At 35.8% G+C, this 23614-nt stretch overlaps 1 protein-coding gene across 1 annotated transcript; it reads left to right on the plus strand.

Moving 5' to 3' along the window:
* The first annotated feature begins 1868 nt into the window (after window positions 1-1868).
* On the plus strand, window positions 1869-5439 carry LOC139876922 (protein NRT1/ PTR FAMILY 3.1-like). Its single transcript, XM_071864323.1, has 4 exons — window positions 1869-2149; window positions 2681-2898; window positions 3629-4188; window positions 4468-5439. The coding sequence occupies exons 1-4, from the start codon at window positions 2053-2055 to the stop codon at window positions 5384-5386; spliced, it is 1794 nt and encodes a 597-aa protein (XP_071720424.1). The 5' UTR covers window positions 1869-2052; the 3' UTR covers window positions 5387-5439.
* Window positions 5440-23614: the final 18175 nt, after the last annotated feature.

The raw sequence follows: 23614 nt of genomic DNA on the forward strand, positions 1-23614 counted from the left end.
AATGGATTGAAAAGGGAGGAGGTAATGATGATGGTACATATGATAACGATGGAGCTGCTGGTGGTGCGCACAAGAATCGAACAAGTCCCCGCTTCAATGCTGTTTCAGGAAAGTAATAACGATGTTGGTTTTGTTTGTTGTTATGATTTTAATTGAATATAGATATACTATTTCTTCTGGTTTTTGAAAGGTGATAGAGATGAAATTAGACATTGTAGTTGTTTTCTAGTAAGTGTAGTAGCTAAATACATGTTGTAAAGAATGCTAACCTTTTAAAGGTTTATGGGCTTTGTGGTGAACTAGAATGAATGACTATGGTGGTTTTAAGCAATGAGAATATAGTTTACATTTTGTCTATCCAATTTCATTTTCTACTTAGATAAAACTTTGAAAGGTTTATGGGCTTTGTGGCCCATTACTAGTTTATTGTGGACTTCAATCGGGTTGGTTATGCAATTCTAAAGATAGATTTCCCATATTACCACTACTACATTAACCGCTACTTACATGTTCCTCATGTATAAAGGATTAAAAGTATTTAACTTTATCTAAAAATCCACATGAGCCAACTGTCTACTATCAAGGAACTTTAACTAAAAAAATCCACTTGAGCGTGTTTGTCATATATTACATGTTATGTGACATTTAACTTTTATGAAGGAGGTGAAGTTGGATAATTATTCATTTAAGGACTGTGTTTAGCTCAAAAGGTAAAGATATGGTAGTTGTTTCCTTAAAGGTCCAAACTACACTGACTCTGCTTTTGGTTTTTAAACAAAAAGGGGGAATATATATTTTATACTCCGTATACAAGTAATAGAGAACAAATAATGTAAAAAGTATAATTCTGAGCAATAATGGGGTTCTTTAATGTTTAACTGTATGGAGGTATTAAAGATATATGAAGAAAGATAGAGAGTTTGGGCTAATGTAATACCAAGAAATACTGTTGAAATTTATCTTTAGTCAAGTAAGATTACGCACAAATGAATAACGACCAATTTGAGAGGTTGGATCCATCTGTGGGTGGTTTCATACAACATCCAGCTTAACATATTAGTATTATATAATCAATAACATTTAAACTTTGAAATACGGAGTATATCTCTGCATATGAAACAAAGGAACTGAGCAAATTTCCTCCCTAGGGGACCCCATTTACTAGTTACCCCATATCATAATTATTGAGGTAGAACAAAAACAAATAACGACATAATAAACTTTGGATATATTTGAAATTTCATATAGCCATCTTGTATTATTAGAGACAGTCAGTGTCGAAACTTGAACCCAACTACAGAGGGCGTAAATTAGTGACACGAGGGGTAAACACCAAAAAAATCTTATTTTTTAGTATTTTTTTTCTTTAGTGTAAAATTTATTTTTTCGAGAAAGCCGATGGGGCGAGCTCCCCCTCTGGAGTACCTTAAGTACCGCCACTGGAGATAGTGGCGGAACCAGGAATTTTTTTCACAGGGAGCGAAATTTTTTTTTAAAAGCGTTCACATTCACTGCAACTTTTTTTTAGGCAAAATATGGAGGCTTTTGGGCAAAATATGAAGACTTTGAGGGCAAAATAAACATAATTGGAAATTTTTGGGCCAACAATTTCAAAGGTACTAGGGGCCGGCGCCCCACCCGGCCCCCTTTTGTTTCCGCCCCTGATTATAGATGATGATAGAATAAAAACGAGATCATATTAAATGCCGAAGACTTAAAAACGCGTTGATAATGATCACTACCGCTTCCATACAAAATTCTGAAGACTAAAAAACAAGAGGTTCGAGATTGCTGGTTTACAGGTCTAGTAGATATTATTGTTATTTCTATTTAGATTGAGAAGTTTTGGCTCCCTAAAGTTGGCCAATAATTTGGTTTTTTGCATCTGGTCTTACTATAACAGTATAACAATACCTCCGCTACATACACATCAAGACCCCACCCATACTAATCAATCATTCATTTGCCAATATGCTTTTATTTGTTTAAAATCAGCCATTACTGATAGCTTAAGATTTACTCATACTTCAAACTCCAAAACACTTCAACAAAATGGAACCAGAGAATGAGAACATGAAAGATGAAGAACCTATTAAGGTTGCAAAACAAAAGAAGCTTGGTGGGATTAGAACAATGCCATTTATCCTTGGTATGTACTTAGACAAATTTCATTAGTATTTATTTTGGATGCAAACTGAAAGATTAGTGTTGTTTAAAAATTTTGGTTAAAGAACACAACTTAAATAACTTATGTCATACAAGTAGAATATAGTAATTAGTTTGCTAATCATGGTACTTTCGATTTGTTAAGGTGTGAGTTTAATTAAAAGTTGTCAATATGCTAATGTTTTCTCACCAGCTAATAATTGTTCATAAAGAATGAACAAGTAGTCCATGAAATGCTAATAATATACTAACTATTATCTATCATGACATCACCCTTATCCTTTATTTATTTATTTATTTTTCTGACCCAATCAAACTCCTTTTTGACATGCCTTCAAATCATAAATCACATAATGATAACGATAATCAATATCATAATGATCATATTATAATCGTATATGAGAATTACTAATATCACTGCGTTGGATCATACTGTTGGTTTTTAAATTTGACACCATAATCATATATGAAATGATAAATTCTAGAAGTTGATGAGCCTTTTGATAATTGACAGCAAATGAGATATGTGACAGATTCGCCGCCACTGGTTTCAACGCCAACATGATTACATACTTAACTGAACAACTTAACATGCCGTTGGTGAAGGCATCCAACACCCTGACTAATTTCGGAGGCGTTGCTAGTTTTATGCCCATTTTTGGTGCATTTATTGCTGACTCTTTCGCCGGTCGCTACTGGACCATCATCATAGCCTTGCTTGTTTATGAACTGGTTACATTCTCACCTTAGTTACCTTTCTGCACCACCATACAAATGGGTTAAATGCTCACCTTATCCGTGGTATTTTTTTCAGGCAGGATTTCAAACTCATGGAAATTTGATTATACTATTTTCATGGCGTCTATTATTATTTTTTTTTTTAGTATTTTTTTTTTTTTAAACTTTTTCCTACTTAAAGGTCGGAGGTCCTCTCGGAAGCAATCTCTTTATCCGTCGAATAAAGAGAGGGATGACTTTCTCTACTCTTGAGAGTGTTTCACTCTGGGTGGAGAAATGACTTGTCTTTATTCTCGGATAGGGGAATGATTGCCTACATCTCACCTCCCCATACACCACTCATGTGGTATTGGGTTTTGTTGTTGTTGTTGTTGCTCACCTTAGTTAATATTGCTCTTATTTTAACAATTTGTTCCTTTTGAAATAATTGTGCCTTAATTTTATATAGTAAATTACAAAAACCAGTCTCCTTGTAATACCCATTTTTACAGTTTCAGTTCCTTGATCAGGCTTTTTGCATGTTTAGTCCTTAGATGACACATTTAACTTGCTACATTGACAGTCCCTGAGTACAAATAAGTCTTACAAACGTAGATCTGTCCCGGATAACCTGAATGGGGAAAACCTCTTTCGTTTTCTGTCCTCCTAAAATGACTTAAACTATTTAATTCGTTTTACGAGGTTCAAGGACTATTAACTTAACGTTATACGAATATACATTCAGGGAATGATCATTATTACAGTATCAGCAGTACTACCACAGTTTCGCCCGCAGCAGTGTCCCACCCAAATGAACTGCAAAGAAGCATCACAATCGCAACTATCAGTCCTTTATATCTCCCTCCTTTTAACGTCAATCGGCTTAGGTGGCACAAGGCCTTGCGTTGTTGCGTTTGCTGCAGATCAACTAGACAATATGAAACTAAAAACTCAAGCGAAAAACTGGAATTTCTTCAACTGGTATTACTTCTTGTTGTCACTATCAAGCCTATCTGCAATAACACTGGTGGTGTATGTTCAAGATAATGTTAGTTGGGGATGGGGTCTTGGTATACCAACAATTGCAATGGTGGTTGCATTTGTGATATTTTTAATCGGCTCTCCGATTTATAAAAAATTAAAACCGGAAGGAAGCCCGTTTGTAAGACTTATTCAAGTCATTGTTGCTGCTATAAAGAAGAGGAAATTTGACGTACCGTTAGATGATAAACTTCTATACGAGAACAAAGAGCTCGATGCAAAAATATCTAAAGATGGACGACTTGTTCATTCCAACCAATTGAGGTAAGATATGTCTAAAGTTTAAAGGATTTTGCTAATGAAGGCTCTTGGGCTGTCGTTAATGTGTTTTATATCTTGATAACTGCCAGTTTGAAAGTGACTGATAACCGTTATTTACAATGATTCAATGCATGTTAACGAATAACAACATCCTTTACGGTTGTCATTAATCCAAGTTTAAATCATGTTTTCTAGAAAAACAGCTCAATGACCCAAATTGACCCTCTAAGTTGATAAATTAGGTTCATACTCTAAGTTGATATTTCATATGTGTTTTTGAAGGTGGTTTGATAAGGCTGCCATCATAACCGAAGAAGACACCACTGACCTAAATTCAAACTCACCAAAATTGTGGCGAATTTCTACTGTACATCGAGTCGAAGAATTAAAATCAATCATTCGAATTTTGCCAATTGTGTCAACGGGAATTGTATACGTAATGGCTTATTCACACCAAAATAGCTTCACCCTAATGCAAGCCCGAACCATGGATCGTCACTTAGTCAAAACGAGCTCATTCGAAATACCTCCCGCTACAATGGCGGTCTTTGATGTTTTAGCTTTGATTATTACCCTTGCAATATACGACCGTCTATTTGTCCCTTTTGCATCCCGCATAACAAAAAACCCTGCAGGCATCACATGTTTACAACGAATAGGTGTTGGCTTTGCGATAAGCATTTGTGCAACATTTGTAGCATCGTTTGTGGAGGTTAAACGTAAACAAGTGGCACGAGATTATAACTTGCTTGACAAGCCAACTCAGATAATACCGATCAGTGTGTTTTGGTTGGTTCCTCAGTACTCGCTTCATGGTGTAGCCGGAGCATTTTTTTACGTTGGTAAATTGGAGTTTATTTACGATCAGTCACCCGAAAGTATGAAAAGCTCGGCTATAGCTCTTTATTGGACCGCAAATGGACTTGGTCAGTATGCAGGAACTTTTTTAGTAACCATGGTTCATAAGTTTACTGCAGATCGAAACGGACGAAATTGGCTGCCTGATAGGAATTTAAATAGAGGTCAATTGCAATACTACTATATGCTTGTTACTGTTATACAAGTAGTAAACCTTGTGTACTATTATGTGTGTTCTTGGCTTTATACTTATAAGCCCATTGAACACATAGCTAAAGATAGCGAAAATACAGATCTAGAGTTAGTTGTTGATAGCGTAGTACTCGATGTAACAAAACCATAAATGTATTAAAAATATTCATCAACGAATGCTTGTATTAAAATCGTATATCTGATTTCTTTTCATGTAACCCTGCAGCTATGAAAAAATGCACATACTGTAACAAAAAAACATCAAATTTGTGGTACTAAAAACGTCCATCAGTTTCAGGCAACAAGTTTTGAGGTCGGATATGATAAGTTCTTATGGGCTTCACCGCCACCTCCGTTTCCATCGCTGTCATCTGAGTCAGCATCGTAATTTTTTCCCGTAAATCCTTTACACGTTTCCTCTGAATCCGGATCCAAGCTTTGTGAAACATCCTTTTTTTGTTTCTTCACTGGTCCTGGAAAATTCTTACTCTTAACAGCAAATGCTTTTACTATTCTACCAGCAAACATTCTCTTTCCGGATTTAGCACTAGCAGTTCCCGCATTATACGTTTCATACGTGGTGCTTTTCAAGCGTTTACTTTCTTTTTCGGGTAAGGTTGGCCTCTTACCCTTGGATTTTTCCTTATTCACACTTTGTGAACCTTCCCCTGCATCATTACTTTTATTATCCTTATCAGATTCTGTTTGTGTCACTTGTCTATCTTCTTCACCTTGAACATTCGAACCCGATTCTCTCCGTTGTCTTTCTGGTACTGAATTACTAGGTCTTTTAACACGAGCCATTTTTGCACGCACTTTATGTATTCACAAAAACTTCAAATAATGCTGGAACGAGAAAAGTTCCTGAAAAAAAAACACCAAATTTACTAAGTATAAAACTATTAAGACGAGCAATTTCAGTACAAAAGTGTACTGTAATCCAATCATCTCTCAGGTCGAATTATCTGTTCTTTTAAGCGAAAATGATGATAATATATGTAATGTGACCCGCAATAGGTATAATGACATATTAACGGACATAACGCTCAAGATGAGTTTGATATACTGTTCTAATATTCAAAGTTACTGATAAATAAAAGAAATCCAGTTAGAAGGCAATAACATAAACTATACGCTCTAGCACATAATTAGCTAATATACTATCATATTAGATTGATTTACGAAAAGAGTTGAACTATAACAAGATTGCCAGTGTCAAAAATTGAACAAAAAACACAAAATTTATTGTAATAATCAAGAAATGCCTAAAAGAACCCGATAAACCAAAATTTGAAACAGAATCTCAACTCAGATCGAATTATTGAAGCAGATTGAACTCAAAATACACGTTTGAATTCTCATGAAAATGTAGATGAAATTCAATAACAATGTGCCAGTTTAATGAAATAAAACTACACAGTTAGAATCAGTGATTAACATTATGATAAACAGTAAAGAAATTAAAATCAGAACAGTTACCTATGAATATAAGTTGTAACCCCTGAATTCTGATACAAATTCAAGATCCTTAACAGCACTACGAATAAACGATCAAATAATAGGAGGAATGTTGACGGATGCAAATATGATCCTGAAAATCAATCCAAACAAATTCACCCAAATGTTAAAACCTTAATCATTGTGCAGAAATTGTAAAGTTTAAACACGACAGATTCAAATTACCTATGGGTTGATGATGAATGAATGATTGTAGCAGATGAAAAGATGTTTCATTCTTGCATTATGCTGACAAAGAATTGAATTTTTTTTTTTTTTTTTTGAAAGGCGATTTTTTGAATTTATTTGATGAGAACTAAATTCATTATGGGGATTTGATTTGGTTTGATCTGATAAGTAACAAGAAAGTGATGATCAAATGTGTTTAAAATAGAATCAAAATAATGGTGAGTGAGTCGTTGAGTTGATATGCCAGGCATTATAACGGGCCGGTGGTTAATTAGTTACGTTCAAAAGGCGGGAATTTGTAGTGTACACGTGGAACCATTTTATTGGGCTAAAATATGTAGCCTTGACTTTAGGTCAACCGTCACGTGCCATATTGAGTACACCGAAAATATTGCTCCAGGCTCGTTTAATCATTAAAAAACATATTGCTAGGACTATAAAATTTTCACAAAATAAATCTATAATCTACTCGTATAATGGGCTCTATTTTTGAGTCAACGGCAAGCGTTGATTTATTGGTGTATTGACTACCGCTTAGAGCCTGAATTGAATTTCAGGCAGGATTTAAAACCCATGGAAATTTGATTCTACCATTTTCATGGCGTCTTAATTTTATTTTATTATTTTATTTTTAATTTTTAATTTTTTAAATTTTTTCCTACTTACTGGCCGGAGGTCCACTCAGAAGTAATCTCTCTATCCGTCGAATAGAGAGAGGGATGACTTTCTCCACATTTGAGAGTGTTTCACTCTGGGTGGAGAAATAGCTTCTTTTTTATTCTCGGATAGAGTAAGGATTATCTACATCTCACCTCCCATACACCACTTATGTGGTATTGAGTTTTGTTGTTGTTGTTGTTGTTGTTGTTGTTGTTGTTATTGTCTACTCGTATAATACAGTTATTAAAAGATGAAAGAGAATTATGAAAGAAAAAAATAATACGATTGATTTGAAGTAATCCATTGTCACTTCATTTTGTGAATCTTTTATTATAATATATATATTTATTTATATTTTTATAATATATCTATATCATATGAATGTGAATACACAATTTAAGTAAATCCATTTTAGTTCTCCATATAATTTTAATTTTTCTTTTTTTAACGGTAGTACGAGATCAAGGGTAAAGGGCAAACCACTAACACGTGAGCCTTATAGCTAATCTAAAATATAGAGATGGGTGTGCAATGGTATTCCGTAAAGAAGTAAAGAAAAAAAAAACACCTTTTTCAAATATGTATTCAGAATTAATATAATAATATAAAATATAATATATATAATAATTTTTAAAATTTAAATAATGTAATATACTAAATTAAAATATTTAATATAAACAATATATACATAATCCTTGCTTCTTCCTTTCGAAAAAAAAAACTTGAGCTTATTAAGGAAAACTTAATAAAAGCAAGTGTTCAAACCAAAATCAAATTGAACTCTTAAAAATCAGTTCAGTTTGTTGGATGTGAAGGATATCAAAACAAGACGATGAAAATCGTTCAAGTAAAGAGGCGCGCCGCGGTCTTGAAAGGCACGTCGCGGCCTAACACGTGAACAAAGCATCAGATTGAAGAAACCTATTGTTTGAGATTTTGCATTGGAGGCGCAGCCCTATATAGCCGCGGCGCGGCTAGTGTCTGACGGGTAGTTTCCATATTTATGTATTTCTTGTTCTCCAAGGTGTTTTTGGCATATATAAGCATCCTATTGTAACCCTCATGTATGTGCACGAATTATATCAATAAAATCTCCTTAGTTGGTCAGTGGATTAAAGTAATTGACATTCGATTACATATAACTGAAAGGACCCGTTCATATACATTATAAACGATTCACAATAGTTGATTATATCGCGAGGTATTTGACCTCTAAATGATACATTTTACAAATATTTCATTCGTTTTTAAAAGACAGACTTTCATTACAACGAAAGTTGACAGCCATGCATACTATCTCCTAATATATCCAAACTATGAATGACTTATTATCAATCTTGATGAACTCAACGACTCGAATGCAACGTCTTTTGAAATATGCCATGAATGACTCCAAGTAATATCTTTAAAATGAGAAAATGCACAGCGGAAGATTTCCTTAATACCTGAGAATAAACAAAGTGTCAACCAAAAGGTTGGTGAGTTCATTAGTTTATCGTAATCATTCATTTCCATCATTTTAATAGACCACAAGATTTTCATTTCCATTTTTCATAAATAAACATCACATACGTAAGGATAAAAATCATTCATATGGATTAAACACCTGATAATCGACATTCACAAGATGCATATAGAATATCCCCATCATTCCGGGACATCCTTCGGACATGATAAATTTCGAAGTACTAAAGCATCCGCAACCATGGATGGGGCTTGTTAGGCCCGATAGATCTATCTTTAGGATTCGCGTCAATTAGGGGCTCGGTTCCCTAATTCTTAGATTACCAGGCTAAAAGAGGCATATTCGGCTTTGATCCATTCAACCATATAATGTAGTTTTAATTACTTGTGTCTATTTCATCAAATATTTATAAAAGCGCATGTATTCTCAGTCCCAAAAATATATATTGCAAAAGCATTTAAAAAAGGAGTAATGAAACTCACAATATTGTATTTTGTAGTAAAAATACAGATGATGACATTGAACACGTATAGGGTTGGCCTCGGATTCACGAACCTATATCATTTGGATATTTATTAATACACTTAACTGTAATCGAATAAGTTTATTTATATATAATTTATTAATTATATCATTTTTATATTAATAATATATATCTCATATATTCTTTTTGTATATGAAAATATTGATTTTTGTTATGTTATATGTATTAAATATGTTTTATTTATATATTATTTGTTTGTTACAATAGTAATTATAATGATACAAAAGTTATATTAATATTGATAAAAAAAATAATAATAATAATACTTGATATTACTAAATAAAGTAATAATGTTAATAATAATTTTATTAATAATAAGTATAGTGATATTAATAATAATGCTTGCAAAAATATCAATTTTTCTGTTACTGATAGTTATGATAATAATAATAATTATAACCATGATAGTAATTATAATAAATCTATATATTTTAGTTATAATAATAATAATAATAATAATAATAATAATAATAATAATAATAATAATAATAATACTTCGTTTAAAAGTTCATAACCATGATTATTCTTATATCATAATTATTTTCATGTTCAAGTTCAAATTATAACCTATGATTATTGATTATCTTTTTATGAAAAGAATCTTCGTAACACATCTATTAACTTTACATTCATGTTCTAAATCATACACATTTATTTACAACCAATTGTTCGTGAATCGTCGAAAATGGTCAAACGGACAAATGCATTCATGTAACTATTCCAAAGTTTTCGAGACTCAACATTACAGACTTTGCTTATCATTTCGGAAACATATAAAGATTAAGTTTAAATTTTGGTCGGAAATTTCCGGGTCGTCACAGTACCTACCCGTTAAAGAAATTTCGTCCCAAAATTTGATTGGGATCGTTATGACTGACAATAAATATGTTTTCATGACTCATATGAGCTGAATAATAGAGTTTTATTACCATTGACTAATATGGGTAAAATAATTTGATTACTCGAAGCATACGAATGAATGTAACATCCTCGATCGGGCCTAGCTGTAAGATTACTAGTTGCCCTTAAGTTAGTATTGTGTTATTACATATGCTTTTATTTTTATTTAATATTTACTATTAAATAATGTTGTGGTTAGGACCAGTTTGTGACAAGGGTCACAGAACAAGTTTGTTTATCTAATTTGGACCTCGTTTGGGTTGCCAAATGATGTACGAAAGATATCAGATAACTGATAAATACCCGTGTATTGCACAGTGTAGGATTTAACCCACTTTAGATGAGCTAGTGCTTCTAATTTCTTCTTTTGGCTTCCAGATTATTCACACACACAAACACACACCGTACCTTCATCTTCTCCACCTACACCAAACCCTAATCTCAAATCCTTGTTCTTGAGCTCAAATCTTTCTTACTATCTTGTTCTTTGTGATTTACTGAGTCTATCAAGGTAATAATCAAAACATTTCATGCTTTAATCTTTGAGAAAACTAGGTTTTTGTGTAAAGTTTTACTAAGTGAGTAATTTGGGTCAAAGTGGTTAGATTTGATGTTGTTTGAGTCCAAATCTTGTGGGTTTATGTTTTTACATGCTTAGTGTCTTTGATTTGGTCAGTTTTGAGGTCGTAATCGAGCTCTAGAGCAAGAATTGGTCGATTTAGGGTGAAACCCGTCACTTTGTCTTCAGCTTCTGCAGATAAACACAGTCGGCCGAGTGTCTCGAGACACTCGACCGACCGACTAGACCATTGACCGAGTGTGTATGACCCATGGCCGAGTGTGTCTGTGAGAGACCATCGACCGAGTGACTAGACACTCGACCGAGTGAGTGTAAACAGTCGGCCGACTGTCTATGACAGTCGACCGAGTGTCTTTGGCAATGAAATATTTTACCAAGTGTTGATTTTTAGCCGTTATGCTGCCCGTTTGTATTTTTATGTCCAGGATGTAAATTTTGAAAGTGCATAAAGCAAAAAAAAATTAGCGGACACTTTTTCTGACCAAAATTTATGTATTGTGTTATTTGATAATAATGGACAGTAACTAACTTGATTTGCCTTATGCTCAGGTGATAAAGATAAGGAAGCCGCTCAGTAGTAGATTATCTGAGCTGGTTGCTGGTAATTGGTGAGTGAGATTAACTGGATAATATAGTATATATGTAACACCCCGTTTTCCCCGTATATGATTTATAGATGTATTGGGTATGTACGATAGATGTAAGAAGGGTTCGGGGCATTTTCTAGTGTTAAAGCCTTGTGTGCGAGAAGTGGAGTCAGATCAAGTGGAACGTCACGGCGCCATGAATGAGGCCGCGGCGCGGTAATCAACTAGAAATCAGATCAAAAAGTGTGGTAAAGAAGGCACCAGACTCAGGCAAAGGTCGTGGCGCGACCATTAATGCCGCGGCGCGGCATACTGTGCGAACTGGCACCAGATTCTTTAATATTAAATGAAGTTCAAGGGCAATTTGATCATTTCACGATTGAGCCAGATGGGGATCTTAAATCTGGACCACCCATTTCATTTCTTATTTTATTTTTCCTTTTCTTTTCATTTTTCCTCTCAAACTCAAACACCCACTTGATTTCAAAGGGATTTTTGTAAAGGAAGAAGCGGGATTTGATCTTTGGCGTAGTTGACAAGTTTGTTCTCCTTGTTCTTAGCTACACGGTGATACTAATGGTAAGCTCTAACACCGAATTTCATTTTCGTGTTCATCATTCAAATTTGGGGCTTTTAATTGTATGATTCATAGATGGAACCCATTTAGTTGTTAATTGGAGATTAACACCGAGATTCGGGTTTGTAAGTGTTAGAGGCGGGTTTTGGGTTGGTTAATGATCTAACCATGTTTAAGACTTGAGAATGGTGTATAATCACTAGCATTAGTGATTATTGGTGTTTTGGAGACTTTTAGGGTTTTCATGGTTGACTAATTTTGACTAGAGTCAAAATTAGGGTTTGTTGAGGATTATGACCCGAATGTCGATTCGATGAGGTTTGTAAACTTAAAATGGATTAAGTTGAAGTATAAAACCGAGTTAAACATGTTTTGGTGTCAAAACTTGTAAATGATGAGATTTTGACCTTATGGGTTAAAATTAGGGTTTATGGGCGATTTTGAGAACGATAAGTGTTTAAAAATTGTGTTCGGGTTTAATTGGCATATTAGGACCATTTTCACTCGTGTTAGTGATTATTGGTTAGTTTGGGCGCGTTCGGTGTTTGGAAGTGCATTTGGGTCGAAATTGCACTAAGGGTAAATTAGGTTGGTTTGTAAGTCAACCCTAATTGTGTATTGTTGTATTTGTGATAATGGAATAGGTACTTTCCATTGACGAGTCACGGATTACTTGGAAGCATTCATCAAGGCGACAAGGTAAGTGTTAATATCCTATATGCATATGTATGTGTAGGATGGGTGCGGGTCGGGTGAAGTGGTTCTCGGTTATAGAGCTCACTTCACATATAGGTGGAATTGATGGACTTGTGTACATGTCCAATTGGTACGGATGTGCGTTTTGGTTGACCACCTTTGGCGAGGTGCACACTTCGTGTGTACATTATCACATGGGCTTGTGAGTGGAATAATTATATACGTATGTATATGAGTTATTTATTTGTGGGGTATGGGTTGAAGTTCGATGTTGACGATACCATACCCTAGAGTATATTTGTGATGTTGATGAGGGTTTAAAGTTCGTTGTTGACGATACCTCATACGTATGGAATTAAAGTTCGATGTTGACGATGCCATACGATTATTGTAGTGACGTTGATGAGGGTTTAAAGTTTGTTGTTGACGATACCTCATATGTGGGTTTAAAGTTCGGTGTTGACGATAACACATTAATATAGGCGAATGGGATTTAAGTTCGATGTTGACGATACCATTCGTTGGGCTAGCCATGAGATCTTGAGTACTATGGATGTTGTGAACATCGATGTTTGTCGTATTGTTGTATATATATATATATATATATATATATATATATATATATATATATATATATATATATATTAATGTATTGTTGTGGTGTAGCTAAACCTTCGGGTGTAGCTTATTGGCGTTGTTCATATCGTCGTTGGTGAACTTATATTTTGTTGATGTATCTTTAGCTCGTTGCTTAGTGATCGTACGGTATGCTTAGTATTAGCTTGCCTTTAGGCTTGGATGCTCCGGTATGCGGTATTTGATATTTTATGGCGTGTCCGTTTTATGCATATATATGTATGTAGTATATTTCCACTCACTAAGCGTTAGCTTACCCTCTCGTTGTTGCTATTTTTATAGGATCGCATGCTTGGCGGCTCGGGTAAGCTTGGGGATTAGAGATCTTGGCTAGTTTGCTAAGAAGACCTTCCTTTTGTATTCGATTAGGATTTGGGTAGCGTAGTCCCAAATCACCATGCTCGGTTTTGGTTGGAAACTAAACTAGTCGGGTCGTGTATGTCCGTTTGGACAATTAATCAATGTATTAAATGTTTTAAGGGTTATTAAACCTTCTATTGTATTAAAGATGTTTATGGAAACACAATTGGGACCTAAAGTGTTATTTAAAGTGTATTAAAAGGAAAAAAATTTATGGGCCAGTTTTAATACGGGTTGGGTTGTTTCAAGTGGTATCAGAGCCTAATTTTAGGCGACTTGAGCATGGTCTAAGGGATTTAGGCGACTTGAGATAGGTGCCTAGACTTAGACTTTTGTGTGTGCTTATTTGTTGCCGGACTTGTAGGTGAACGGGTCGGAATAGGTTATAGTTAGTGCCTTGTTGTAGGTGGACTAACGTCGATATTGGTAATGCGGATATTATTAATATATTAATTGTGTTGTGATAATAATTCTCGCGTTTGTGTATATCGCGTAGAATTTTGTTTGTGTTTGGTTATATCATCGAGCGAGGCGGTCGTTGTACTAACGAGTTGAGACGACGTGTGTGCGTAATAAGGACTTGCAAACCTTATTACGGGTGCAAATCGTGTCAAACAAGTGATGTACGACGAGTGTTTAGCAAGATGGACCGGTGTGGAGTGTGTGTTTTATACATTCATGATCTAATCGCTTTGCATTCCTTAGAATGGTGACGGGAAGTGGGATCGAGACGAACAATGCTGAGTTTAACACTAGAGTTGCGGCCGCTGTTGCAGAGCAAATGAGTGCGTTTCGAGAAGAAATGGATAGGAAGTATTCCGAATTTCGGGGTAGTAGTGAAATGGAGCGTTGTCTTAAGAGCTTCATGAGGACTAAACCCCCGATGTATGACGGGAAACTGGATCCTTTGGTAAGCACAACTTGGATCTCGGATGTCGAAGGGTGTTTTCGTACTATTGAATGCCCTCCTGAGAAGAAGACGAGACTCGCTACTAGTTTGTTGCGGGGTAGGGCAAAGGATTGGTTGGATGGTAAGATTGATCTTGTCGGTGGTGAACCTTCAAGTGAGAGAAGGGTTGTTTCGTATGGTGCTCTGAGTAAAAGGACTAAGGGTCCGAGGGTGAGCACGGGTGGTACGCGAACGGGTATACCGGATTCTAGTGCATCTAGATGTTACAATTGTGGCATGAGGGGTCACAAGTCTTGGAAATGTTCGGTACCAAAGGGTGATGGTATGGTGTGTTTCAATTGCCAAGAAGAAGGACATCGTAAGTCGAAATGTCCCAAGTTAGCGGGGACGGGTGCGGCAAGGAGACGTTAAGGTACATTTTGTTTTAATAAATATGTCCTTTGATTATTTATTATGTGACGTTTGAATTCGGATTGTTAAATGCATTGTGATGTGCATGTTATTGTTATGGGTGACGTTCCTAATGGAAGTACCCTATGGTGATGTTTGATTGTTGGGCGAAGGGCGTAAGACTTGGTGCAACCAAGCATTCCTTAGTATTGAGAAATGTTCTACCAAGCCTTGGGAAAGGGTTTTGGTGTTCGGATGTTAGAGCGTGTTCGCTCTCGTATTAAAGTTGATGAACCGTGAGGTTCGTCGATTGGTTGGAACGGTTGAGATCGAGTATTTTGGATCTCGATGTATGATGGTAATGGAGTATATAAGACGCGACATTAGGTGCCTCTTTTATACCTACTAGCGTAGTGTTCGACTCCGATTGTATTGTGGTTACATTGTACTTAGGGTACCGGAGTGAAACCCTTAGGTACATGAGTGACTAGGTGGAAATTGACAAACTAGAGCAATTAGATGATTGCGAGTGTGTGGTTTGTGTAATCGTGGTACACTTTTTGTTCGAAGTGTTTAAGGATTGAAATCCTTCGTGTGCTCAAGGCTGGAGCAAGATATGGTGATGGGTCGTGTGAGCCCAAATCGTTTGTAAAGTCTACCTTTGGTAGCATTGTACGGTTGTACGAGTTGTGGATATAGAACGTAGTTCCAAGTGGGGGAGTTACACTTCCGCACGAGGAAGTTTTAGTGTGAGATTTCGGATGATGCTTTTGGTAGATCCGAAAAATGTTGTCGAGACCTGGTTTTGGTCGATTTGTGGTAGATTACAATTTCAGATAAATTGTACTTATGGTTTGGATTTGAATTATCACCGAGGTGGTAATGTGGTAAATCTCGTTGAGAGATAATGGACGTGTTTGGTGAGCAAGGTGAAATCCTTCGGTTAAGGGAGGTGTGTGTCAGATTCTCTTCTAGAGAATTTTTGTTTTATGCCTATGTTTAATATAGGTGGTTCTTGCTCGAGTGTGTGAATGATTAGTGGTATCCGTTAGGATTCACTATGGCGTAGCAGAGCGCGATGTTACGCTACTCGTCGTTCTAGGCCAAAAGGGCGTTGATTGATGAAGCATGACTTTCGGAGTCCGTTGACTTCATCATGGTATTGGTGATTGATGAAGCATGACCTTTAGGGTCCGCTGACTTCATCATGGGAGTATGCGATTGGTGGAGCATGACCTTCGGGGTCCGCTGACTTCATCAAGAGCGAGGTGTTATATCGGTGAAGCATGACCGTTGACGGGGTCCGTTGACTTCATCCGGTGTTGAGATTGGTGAAGCATGACCTTCGGGTCCGCTGACTTCATCATGGTAGTGGATCGCGTGTGGTTTCGGATTCACGATGACGCGTGTGGTTTCGGTCATCTTATTGTGGAAGTGAGTCGCGTGTAGTTCGGATTCACAAATGACTCATGTGGTTTCGGTCATTGTATTGAGGAGTGAGTCTCGTGTAGTTCGGATTCACAAATGACTCGTGTAGTTTGGTTATTCCTCCGGGATAGTGACTCTCGTGTAGTTCGGATTCACTATGGCGCGTGTAGTTCGGCCAATCCCGATTGTTGTTGTGGTGAAGGTAGTGAGTCGCGTGTAGTTCGGATCCACTAAGGCGCGTGTGTTTTCGACCAGCCTTCGGGTTGTGTGATCTGTCGGTTGTTTTATACGCCGATGGTGGGGTCGTAAGGACCATGATGTTTGATCTATTGGTTGTTTTATACACCAATGGTGGGGTCGTAAGGACCATGTTGTAGGAACTATCGGTTGTTTATACGCCGATGGTGGGGCCGTGAGGACCATGTTGTATGATTAGTGATGTGATAGCCGTGTTTCGCTCACATGTTGCTACGGGTGTGACGATAGTCAATTTTGTACACCTTGGGATTAACGTTACCATAGTCGTTTTGGGTGTTATCGGTCTTAATCGTTTTTTATGATGTTACGGTAGTTGCGTATTGGTCGTATTGCGCACTACAAGGGATGTTTAGTGATTGGTGTTATCCGTAAGGATTCGTTTAGTTCGGTCTTCATCGTTTTGGGTTATTGACCTTAGGTTTAGACTGGTTGCTTTTAGCATTGTACTCGGTAAGGGTCCGCTAAAGGATTGATATCTCGGTACGAGATTGGTTGAGTTTTCCCGATGTTAGGGAATGAGCATGGTTTTAGTGCTCGGATTGTGGATTTGATAAATCGCGGGTGACGATTTAGTTGTTAAAGGCAATTCAGTGGGAAGAATTGCTTAGGAAAGTCAGTTGGGACTTATGTTTGAGGACCGTGAAGTGTGGTCCGTTTGGTTAAGTGACGAGGATCACGAGGACGTGATCGAGTCTAAGTGGGGGAGAGTTGCAACACCCCGTTTTCCCCGTATATGATTTATAGATGTATTGGGTATGTACGATAGATGTAAGAAGGGTTCGGGGCATTTTCTAGTGTTAAAGCCTTATGTGCGAGAAGTGGAGTCAGATCACGTGGAATGTCGCGGCGCGACGAATGAGGCCGCAGTGCGGCAATAAACTAGAAATCAGATCAGAAAGTGTGGTAAAGAAGGCACCAGACTCAGGCAAAGGTCGCAGCGCGACCATTAATGCCGCGGCGCGGCATACTGTGCGAACTGGCACCAGATTCTTTAATATTAAATGAAGTTCAAGGGCAATTTGGTCATTTCACGATTGAGCCAAATGGGGATCTTAAATCTGGACCACCCATTTCATTTCTCATTTTATTTTTCCTTTTCTTTTCATTTTTCCTCTCAAACTCGAACACCCACTTGATTTCAAAGGGATTTTTGGAAAGGAAGAAGCGGGATTTGATCTTTGGCGTAGTTGACAAGTTTGTTCTCCTCGTTCTTAGCTACACGGTGATACTAATGGTAACCTCTAACTCCGAATTTCATTTTCGTGTTCATCATTCAAATTTGGGGCTTTTGATTGTATGATTCATAGATGGAACCCATTTAGTTGTTAATTGGAGATTAACACCGAGATTCGGGTTTGTATGTGTTAGAGGCGGGTTTTAGGTTGGTTAATGATCTAACCATGTTTAAGACTTGAGAATGGTGTATAATCACTAGCATTAGTGATTATTGGTGTTTTGGAGACTTTTAGGGTTTTCGTGGTTGACTAATTTTGACTAGAGTCAAAATTAGGGTTTGTTGAGGATTATGACCCGAATGTCGATTCGATGAGGTTTGTAAACATAAAATGGATTAAGTTGAAGTATAAAACTGAGTTAAACATGTTTTGGTGTCAAAACTTGTAAATGATGAGATTTTGACCTTATGGGTCAAAATTAGGGTTTATGGGCGATTTTGAGAACGATAAGTGTTTAACACTTCTGTTCGGGTTTAATTGGCATATTAGGACCATTTTCACTCGTGTTAGTGATTATTGGTTAGTTTGGGCGCGTTCGGTGTTTGGAAGTGCATTTGGGTCGAAATTGCACTAAGGGTAAATTGGGTTGGTTTGTAAGTCAACACTAATTGTGTATTGTGTTGTGATAATGGAATAGGTACTTTCCATTGACGAGTCGCGGATTACTTGGAAGCATTCACCAAGGCGACAAGGTGAGTGTTAATATCCTATATGCATATGTATGTGTAGGATGGGTGCGGGTCGGGTGAATTTTTGATAATATTTGATTGATTAAAGTGGGATAAAAGTCAAAAAGATTTTTAATTTTATTTTTACCATGTTTTTAAAATTAATATATAAATCTTAAATTGATATTGTAAACTTTTTAAATCAATATATTTAAAATTGTAAATATTTGGAAAATTAATATTTTTAATATAAGTTTGTATGTATAAAAACAAAAATATAATTTAAGTTTGGTGTGAATTTATAATATGAATTTTTAATTAAGTTTGGTGTGAATTTTTTTTTATTTTATGCATTTTAAATTTAAGTTTGGTGTGAATTTAAAAACAAAAATTTACTTTATTTCGCTAAGTTAAAAATATGATTTTTAAAATTCGTCGTGAGTTGAAGACTAGGTCTTTGAACCGAAATTGCTTTACCCGAGGGAGGGACGAGAACTTTTATTATCATTATTTTTAATCTTATTGAATTAAAGTATGCCAAAAACATTAAAAAAAACCCAAAAATCTTTGCTTTTAAAACCGCGCTTTAAATTGACAAATTTTAAAATTTTGTCGAGGGACGGACTAGGACATCGTTCCGAAACGACCTCGTCCTAAATAACAAGGGAAACAAAATTTTAAAATTAATTAATTAATTGTTTTATAAGTTAAGTTATTATAAAAAAAAAATACAAACTCCGCGACTCGCAGGAGTTTGAAGAGGAAATTCACCGCGACTCGCGGAGGATGCAAAATACAGAAAAAAATAAAACGCATGAATCAGACAGTCCCCAACACAACCACACCCCATTTTACTGCGAAAAACACCCGAAAAAACACATACAAATCCGCAATTTTTGGCCATTTTTCATCAAATCTTTCACAAAATCATGTTGAGAAGAATGCTATCAAGGAATTACTCAAGGAAAACGGTAAATTTCTACACCAAAACACCATTTAATCCAAAAATTAGTGTTCTTGAACAAATTTATACCCAATTCGATTTTGATCCCTTTTAGTGTAATTATGCTTAAATTGCTTATATATTATGCTTGTATAACCTAGATTGATGCTATTTAACATGATTAGAAGCCTTAAACTTCAAATTTTGAGTAATCTAGGGTTTGTGTTCTTGAGAAATTTGGGGCTTTTTGATATAAACAGGTTATGGCCGATTTTTGTCATGAATTATTGCTAAATTAAGTAATGTAACATGTTTAGGTAGTTAAATGATCCAAACTTTGAGCCTAAACATGATTTTTGAGAATTAAAGTTGAATTTTTCAAGTCTAAAATTCATGAACTTGAATTTTGAGAGATAATGCCATTTGAAACTTGTTTAATTGCTAATAATGATTATTTTGACATGTTATTTGAGTTGAATGCTTATGAACTTGGCGAATATTTTCGTATATGATTATTTGAAAAAGTGTAGATTTGATAAAAATATAAAAATGAGCATAAGTTTGATATAAATTGAACATGTCATTGTAATTATTTTGATTGATGATTTTGCTGACACTAATGCATATTTAGATGCACAAAAATTGTGTTTGATGTGTTTTGCAGACTGAAAGGGGTGAATCTTCATCCCAAGCTCGCATTGCTCCTCCTAAGAATGCGGAACAACAAGATGTTGATAACCATTACAAACAAGATATACCTCATCCAGTTATGACATTTTCAGATATGCACGTGGAAGATTTGCACCCGAACTTGAGATTAGACAGACGTTGGATAGATTATCCAAAATACCAAAGGAGCTTGCACACTCTTCATTCTAAAGCTGTTGAAGTACCTAGGGTAATAGAATGGGAGCCGTTAGAAGCCGTAGGATTGGCCGAATGGATTAGAGAATTACTTACACAGAGGTATGGTAATTCTACTTTTAACGATTGGGTACGATTATTCAACATGCCTAGACCTGTATATAAAGTATGGTGTGAAGAATTATTGTGTAGTATAGAAATAAATGATCGGGTAGCTAGTTTAACCGATTGAACTTTTATTAGATTTTTGTTAGGAGGTTCGATGCGCCACATGTCTCTACTAGACATGGCTCAGGCCTTATGTATATATACGCCTGAGGAGCTAACATCTGCCGATTGTCGAGGGTTGATATTAAATGGTAGGAAGATTGATGAAAATTTTGATACGCATGGTGTATGGAGTCAAATGACTAGCCATCAACGATTTAAAGGGGGAAATTACTCTTATTTAGATATAGATAGAGCTGAGTTAAGAGTAATTCACAGGTTTCTAGCGAACTCGATTACACAGCGAGGTAAAAATAAGGAAAAGGTAAATGAGCAAGATTTATTTTACCACATGTGTATTCGAGACCCACAAAGCGCTGTAAGTATACCTTGTTGTGTGGGTTATTATTTATCAGCTATGGTTAGGGGGATGAGACCGCACAGTATAATAGGAGGTGGTATATTTATTACATTAATTGCTGAGTATCTCGATGTGGATATAAGTCGGGGGGGGATTATTAATCGAATAACCAGAACCCCGAGATACAATTGGTTTAAATGTATATCATGGTGCTAAGGTTTTGAAAAGGCGAAATAACGCCGCAGTAAGATATAATGGAAGACATCCACAGGTTGAGAGAAATCAACAGCCAGGTAATGTGGGAGGGGGAAATGAAATGACAGAAATGCAAAGGTTTATAGCTTCACAAGAGTATGAAAATGCTAGACATCGAGCATTTGAAGATTGGCAAGTTCATCAAAACCAAATCATAGCTCATTGCCAACATGTAGGTATAAACTATATTCCTACTCCAACGCCCATATTTCCTCCCTGGTCTATAGAGATTCAACCACCGTATCCTACTTATAACCCAGCTGAAGCATTCTATAACACATACGGTTATGCATGGAACCCCTACTGGTATCAGTAACAACCCTAGTTTATTTTAGTTTTATTTATTTTATTTTTGTAATGTTACTACATTTAGCACTTATGTTGATATTGTAATAGTTTTTATAATTTTCTAACTTTTATTATGAGATTTTAATAATTTTTGAATGTGGGGTAATATACCAAACTTCAAAAATATGTATATATATTTGCAGTTTATCTTATGTACACAACAGGGTAAAACAACGCATTTTCAAAGACTGGCATTAAGTTCAGCAAAAGCAACTAATTTTGACGACAAGATGCAAAATATATGTGAAATAACGACAGGACGGAATGAACAAATGATGTGCACCATTTATCATTCAACACAAACAGCAATATGTTTGGAAACTTTGGTAAAATTTAATCATTTTTCTACGCTAATCACCCTCAATAATTTAAATTGTTACTGATTTCTTGCAAATGAGGGCATTGCAAGATCTTAAGTGTGGGAAGGGGTTAAATTCTTTCGGATTTTAAAATTTTTACTTTATACACTTGGTTACCATTAAAAACACTAGTAACGCAGTAGTTGTATTAGAATCTAGTGCTCTCTGATAATAAAGAACAGCCCTAGTCTTATATACTGACTACCCAATTCTAGTAAAAATTTTTAAAATTTTCAATTAAATGAACTCAAAATCATGTTTATACATATTTATGAACGATAAAACTAGGTGTTAACACCGAAATTATTGTTACCTCGGAAAGGACATAAATTGAGAAACAAACCAAAATGTTAGAATTCATTTAAAATGGAATAGAGGACAATAAAAAGGAAAATAAAAGCCAAATGTGGAAAAATTACCAAGTTATTTTAAACATATGTCACATATTTTGTACAAATAATTGAAAATACTTTTGTTTTGGATGATAATTAACTGTTTTACCCAATGAAAGAAAAGAAAAGATGGATCTACACGATGAATCAATTCCATCATTAAAAGGAAGTAAAGTCTTCCGAAAAAGAAACGCGCTTCTTGATTTAGGTCAGGAAGTTGTCGTCCAGACCAGCTGTAGGTTGACGAAAAATCTAGAAAAGTCATCACTAAAATCAGCAGGAAATCCACGGACCTCAGTATCAAACAGGGTCGCCAAGTGGTCAGATTTATCCTAACCATGAGAAGGATTTATCTCGTACAATGGGGGGCACCGTGCAAATTAGCTTGATAAGACTAATGAATCAGATCCCCAGAAAGGATAATCTCCTTAAAGATAAAAAATCAGCTTTTAAGACTGATATTACTCAATCCTTGAGATTGACCTTAAAGATTGAGAATTACAAACTCATGGAATTCAATGATATCTAAACTCGAGCTTGAACGAGAAAATATTTTGATCAAATTACAAACCGATTTGTTTTCTGAAAACCTATTTTCAATGCGTTCATTACCTTTGAACGTAAAATCCTAGGAATTCACCTGGAATTCATTAGGTTACCTGAACCAAATCGGGTGTCAACCGTAAGAACGGTGGTTGCATAGCATGGTCAAAGACAGGACCATGTGCCAGACCGGAAAATTATAAGGGTGAGCTTTACTATTGCTCCTACAAAGGATAGTAATTGCGTCCGACACGTTATAGACCATAATTAAAAGCATGTCAGGGGACATTGCCTTAAAAGTTGCTTGTTCAACGCTTTCCTTTACAACCGGACGGTAGTTTACCGAAAGGTAATATACAGAACAAGTATACTGGACGTGTTGCTTTCCTAATACAAGGTTAGCCAGTGGGTGGCACAAAACCATAAGTTTTGAGCTAAAATTTTCAAATTTGAAACCCACCAAACCCACAAAAATATTTTGCAAACACCGGTGAAGGGTTATTCCGGAAAACTTATCTAGGGTAAAA

Source organism: Rutidosis leptorrhynchoides, chromosome 1 (genome assembly GCF_046630445.1).
Source record: "Rutidosis leptorrhynchoides isolate AG116_Rl617_1_P2 chromosome 1, CSIRO_AGI_Rlap_v1, whole genome shotgun sequence".
Classification (NCBI taxonomy): Eukaryota; Viridiplantae; Streptophyta; class Magnoliopsida; order Asterales; family Asteraceae; genus Rutidosis; species Rutidosis leptorrhynchoides.

Coding starts and splice junctions, on each gene's coding strand:
- LOC139876922 (XM_071864323.1), top strand. CDS start 2,053: ATGGAACCAGAGAATGAGAACATGAAAGATGAAGAACCTATTAAGGTT. Junction 2,150..2,680: donor AACAATGCCATTTATCCTTG/GTATGTACTTAG, acceptor GATAATTGACAG/CAAATGAGATATGTGACAGA. Junction 4,189..4,467: donor GTTCATTCCAACCAATTGAG/GTAAGATATGTC, acceptor GTGTTTTTGAAG/GTGGTTTGATAAGGCTGCCA.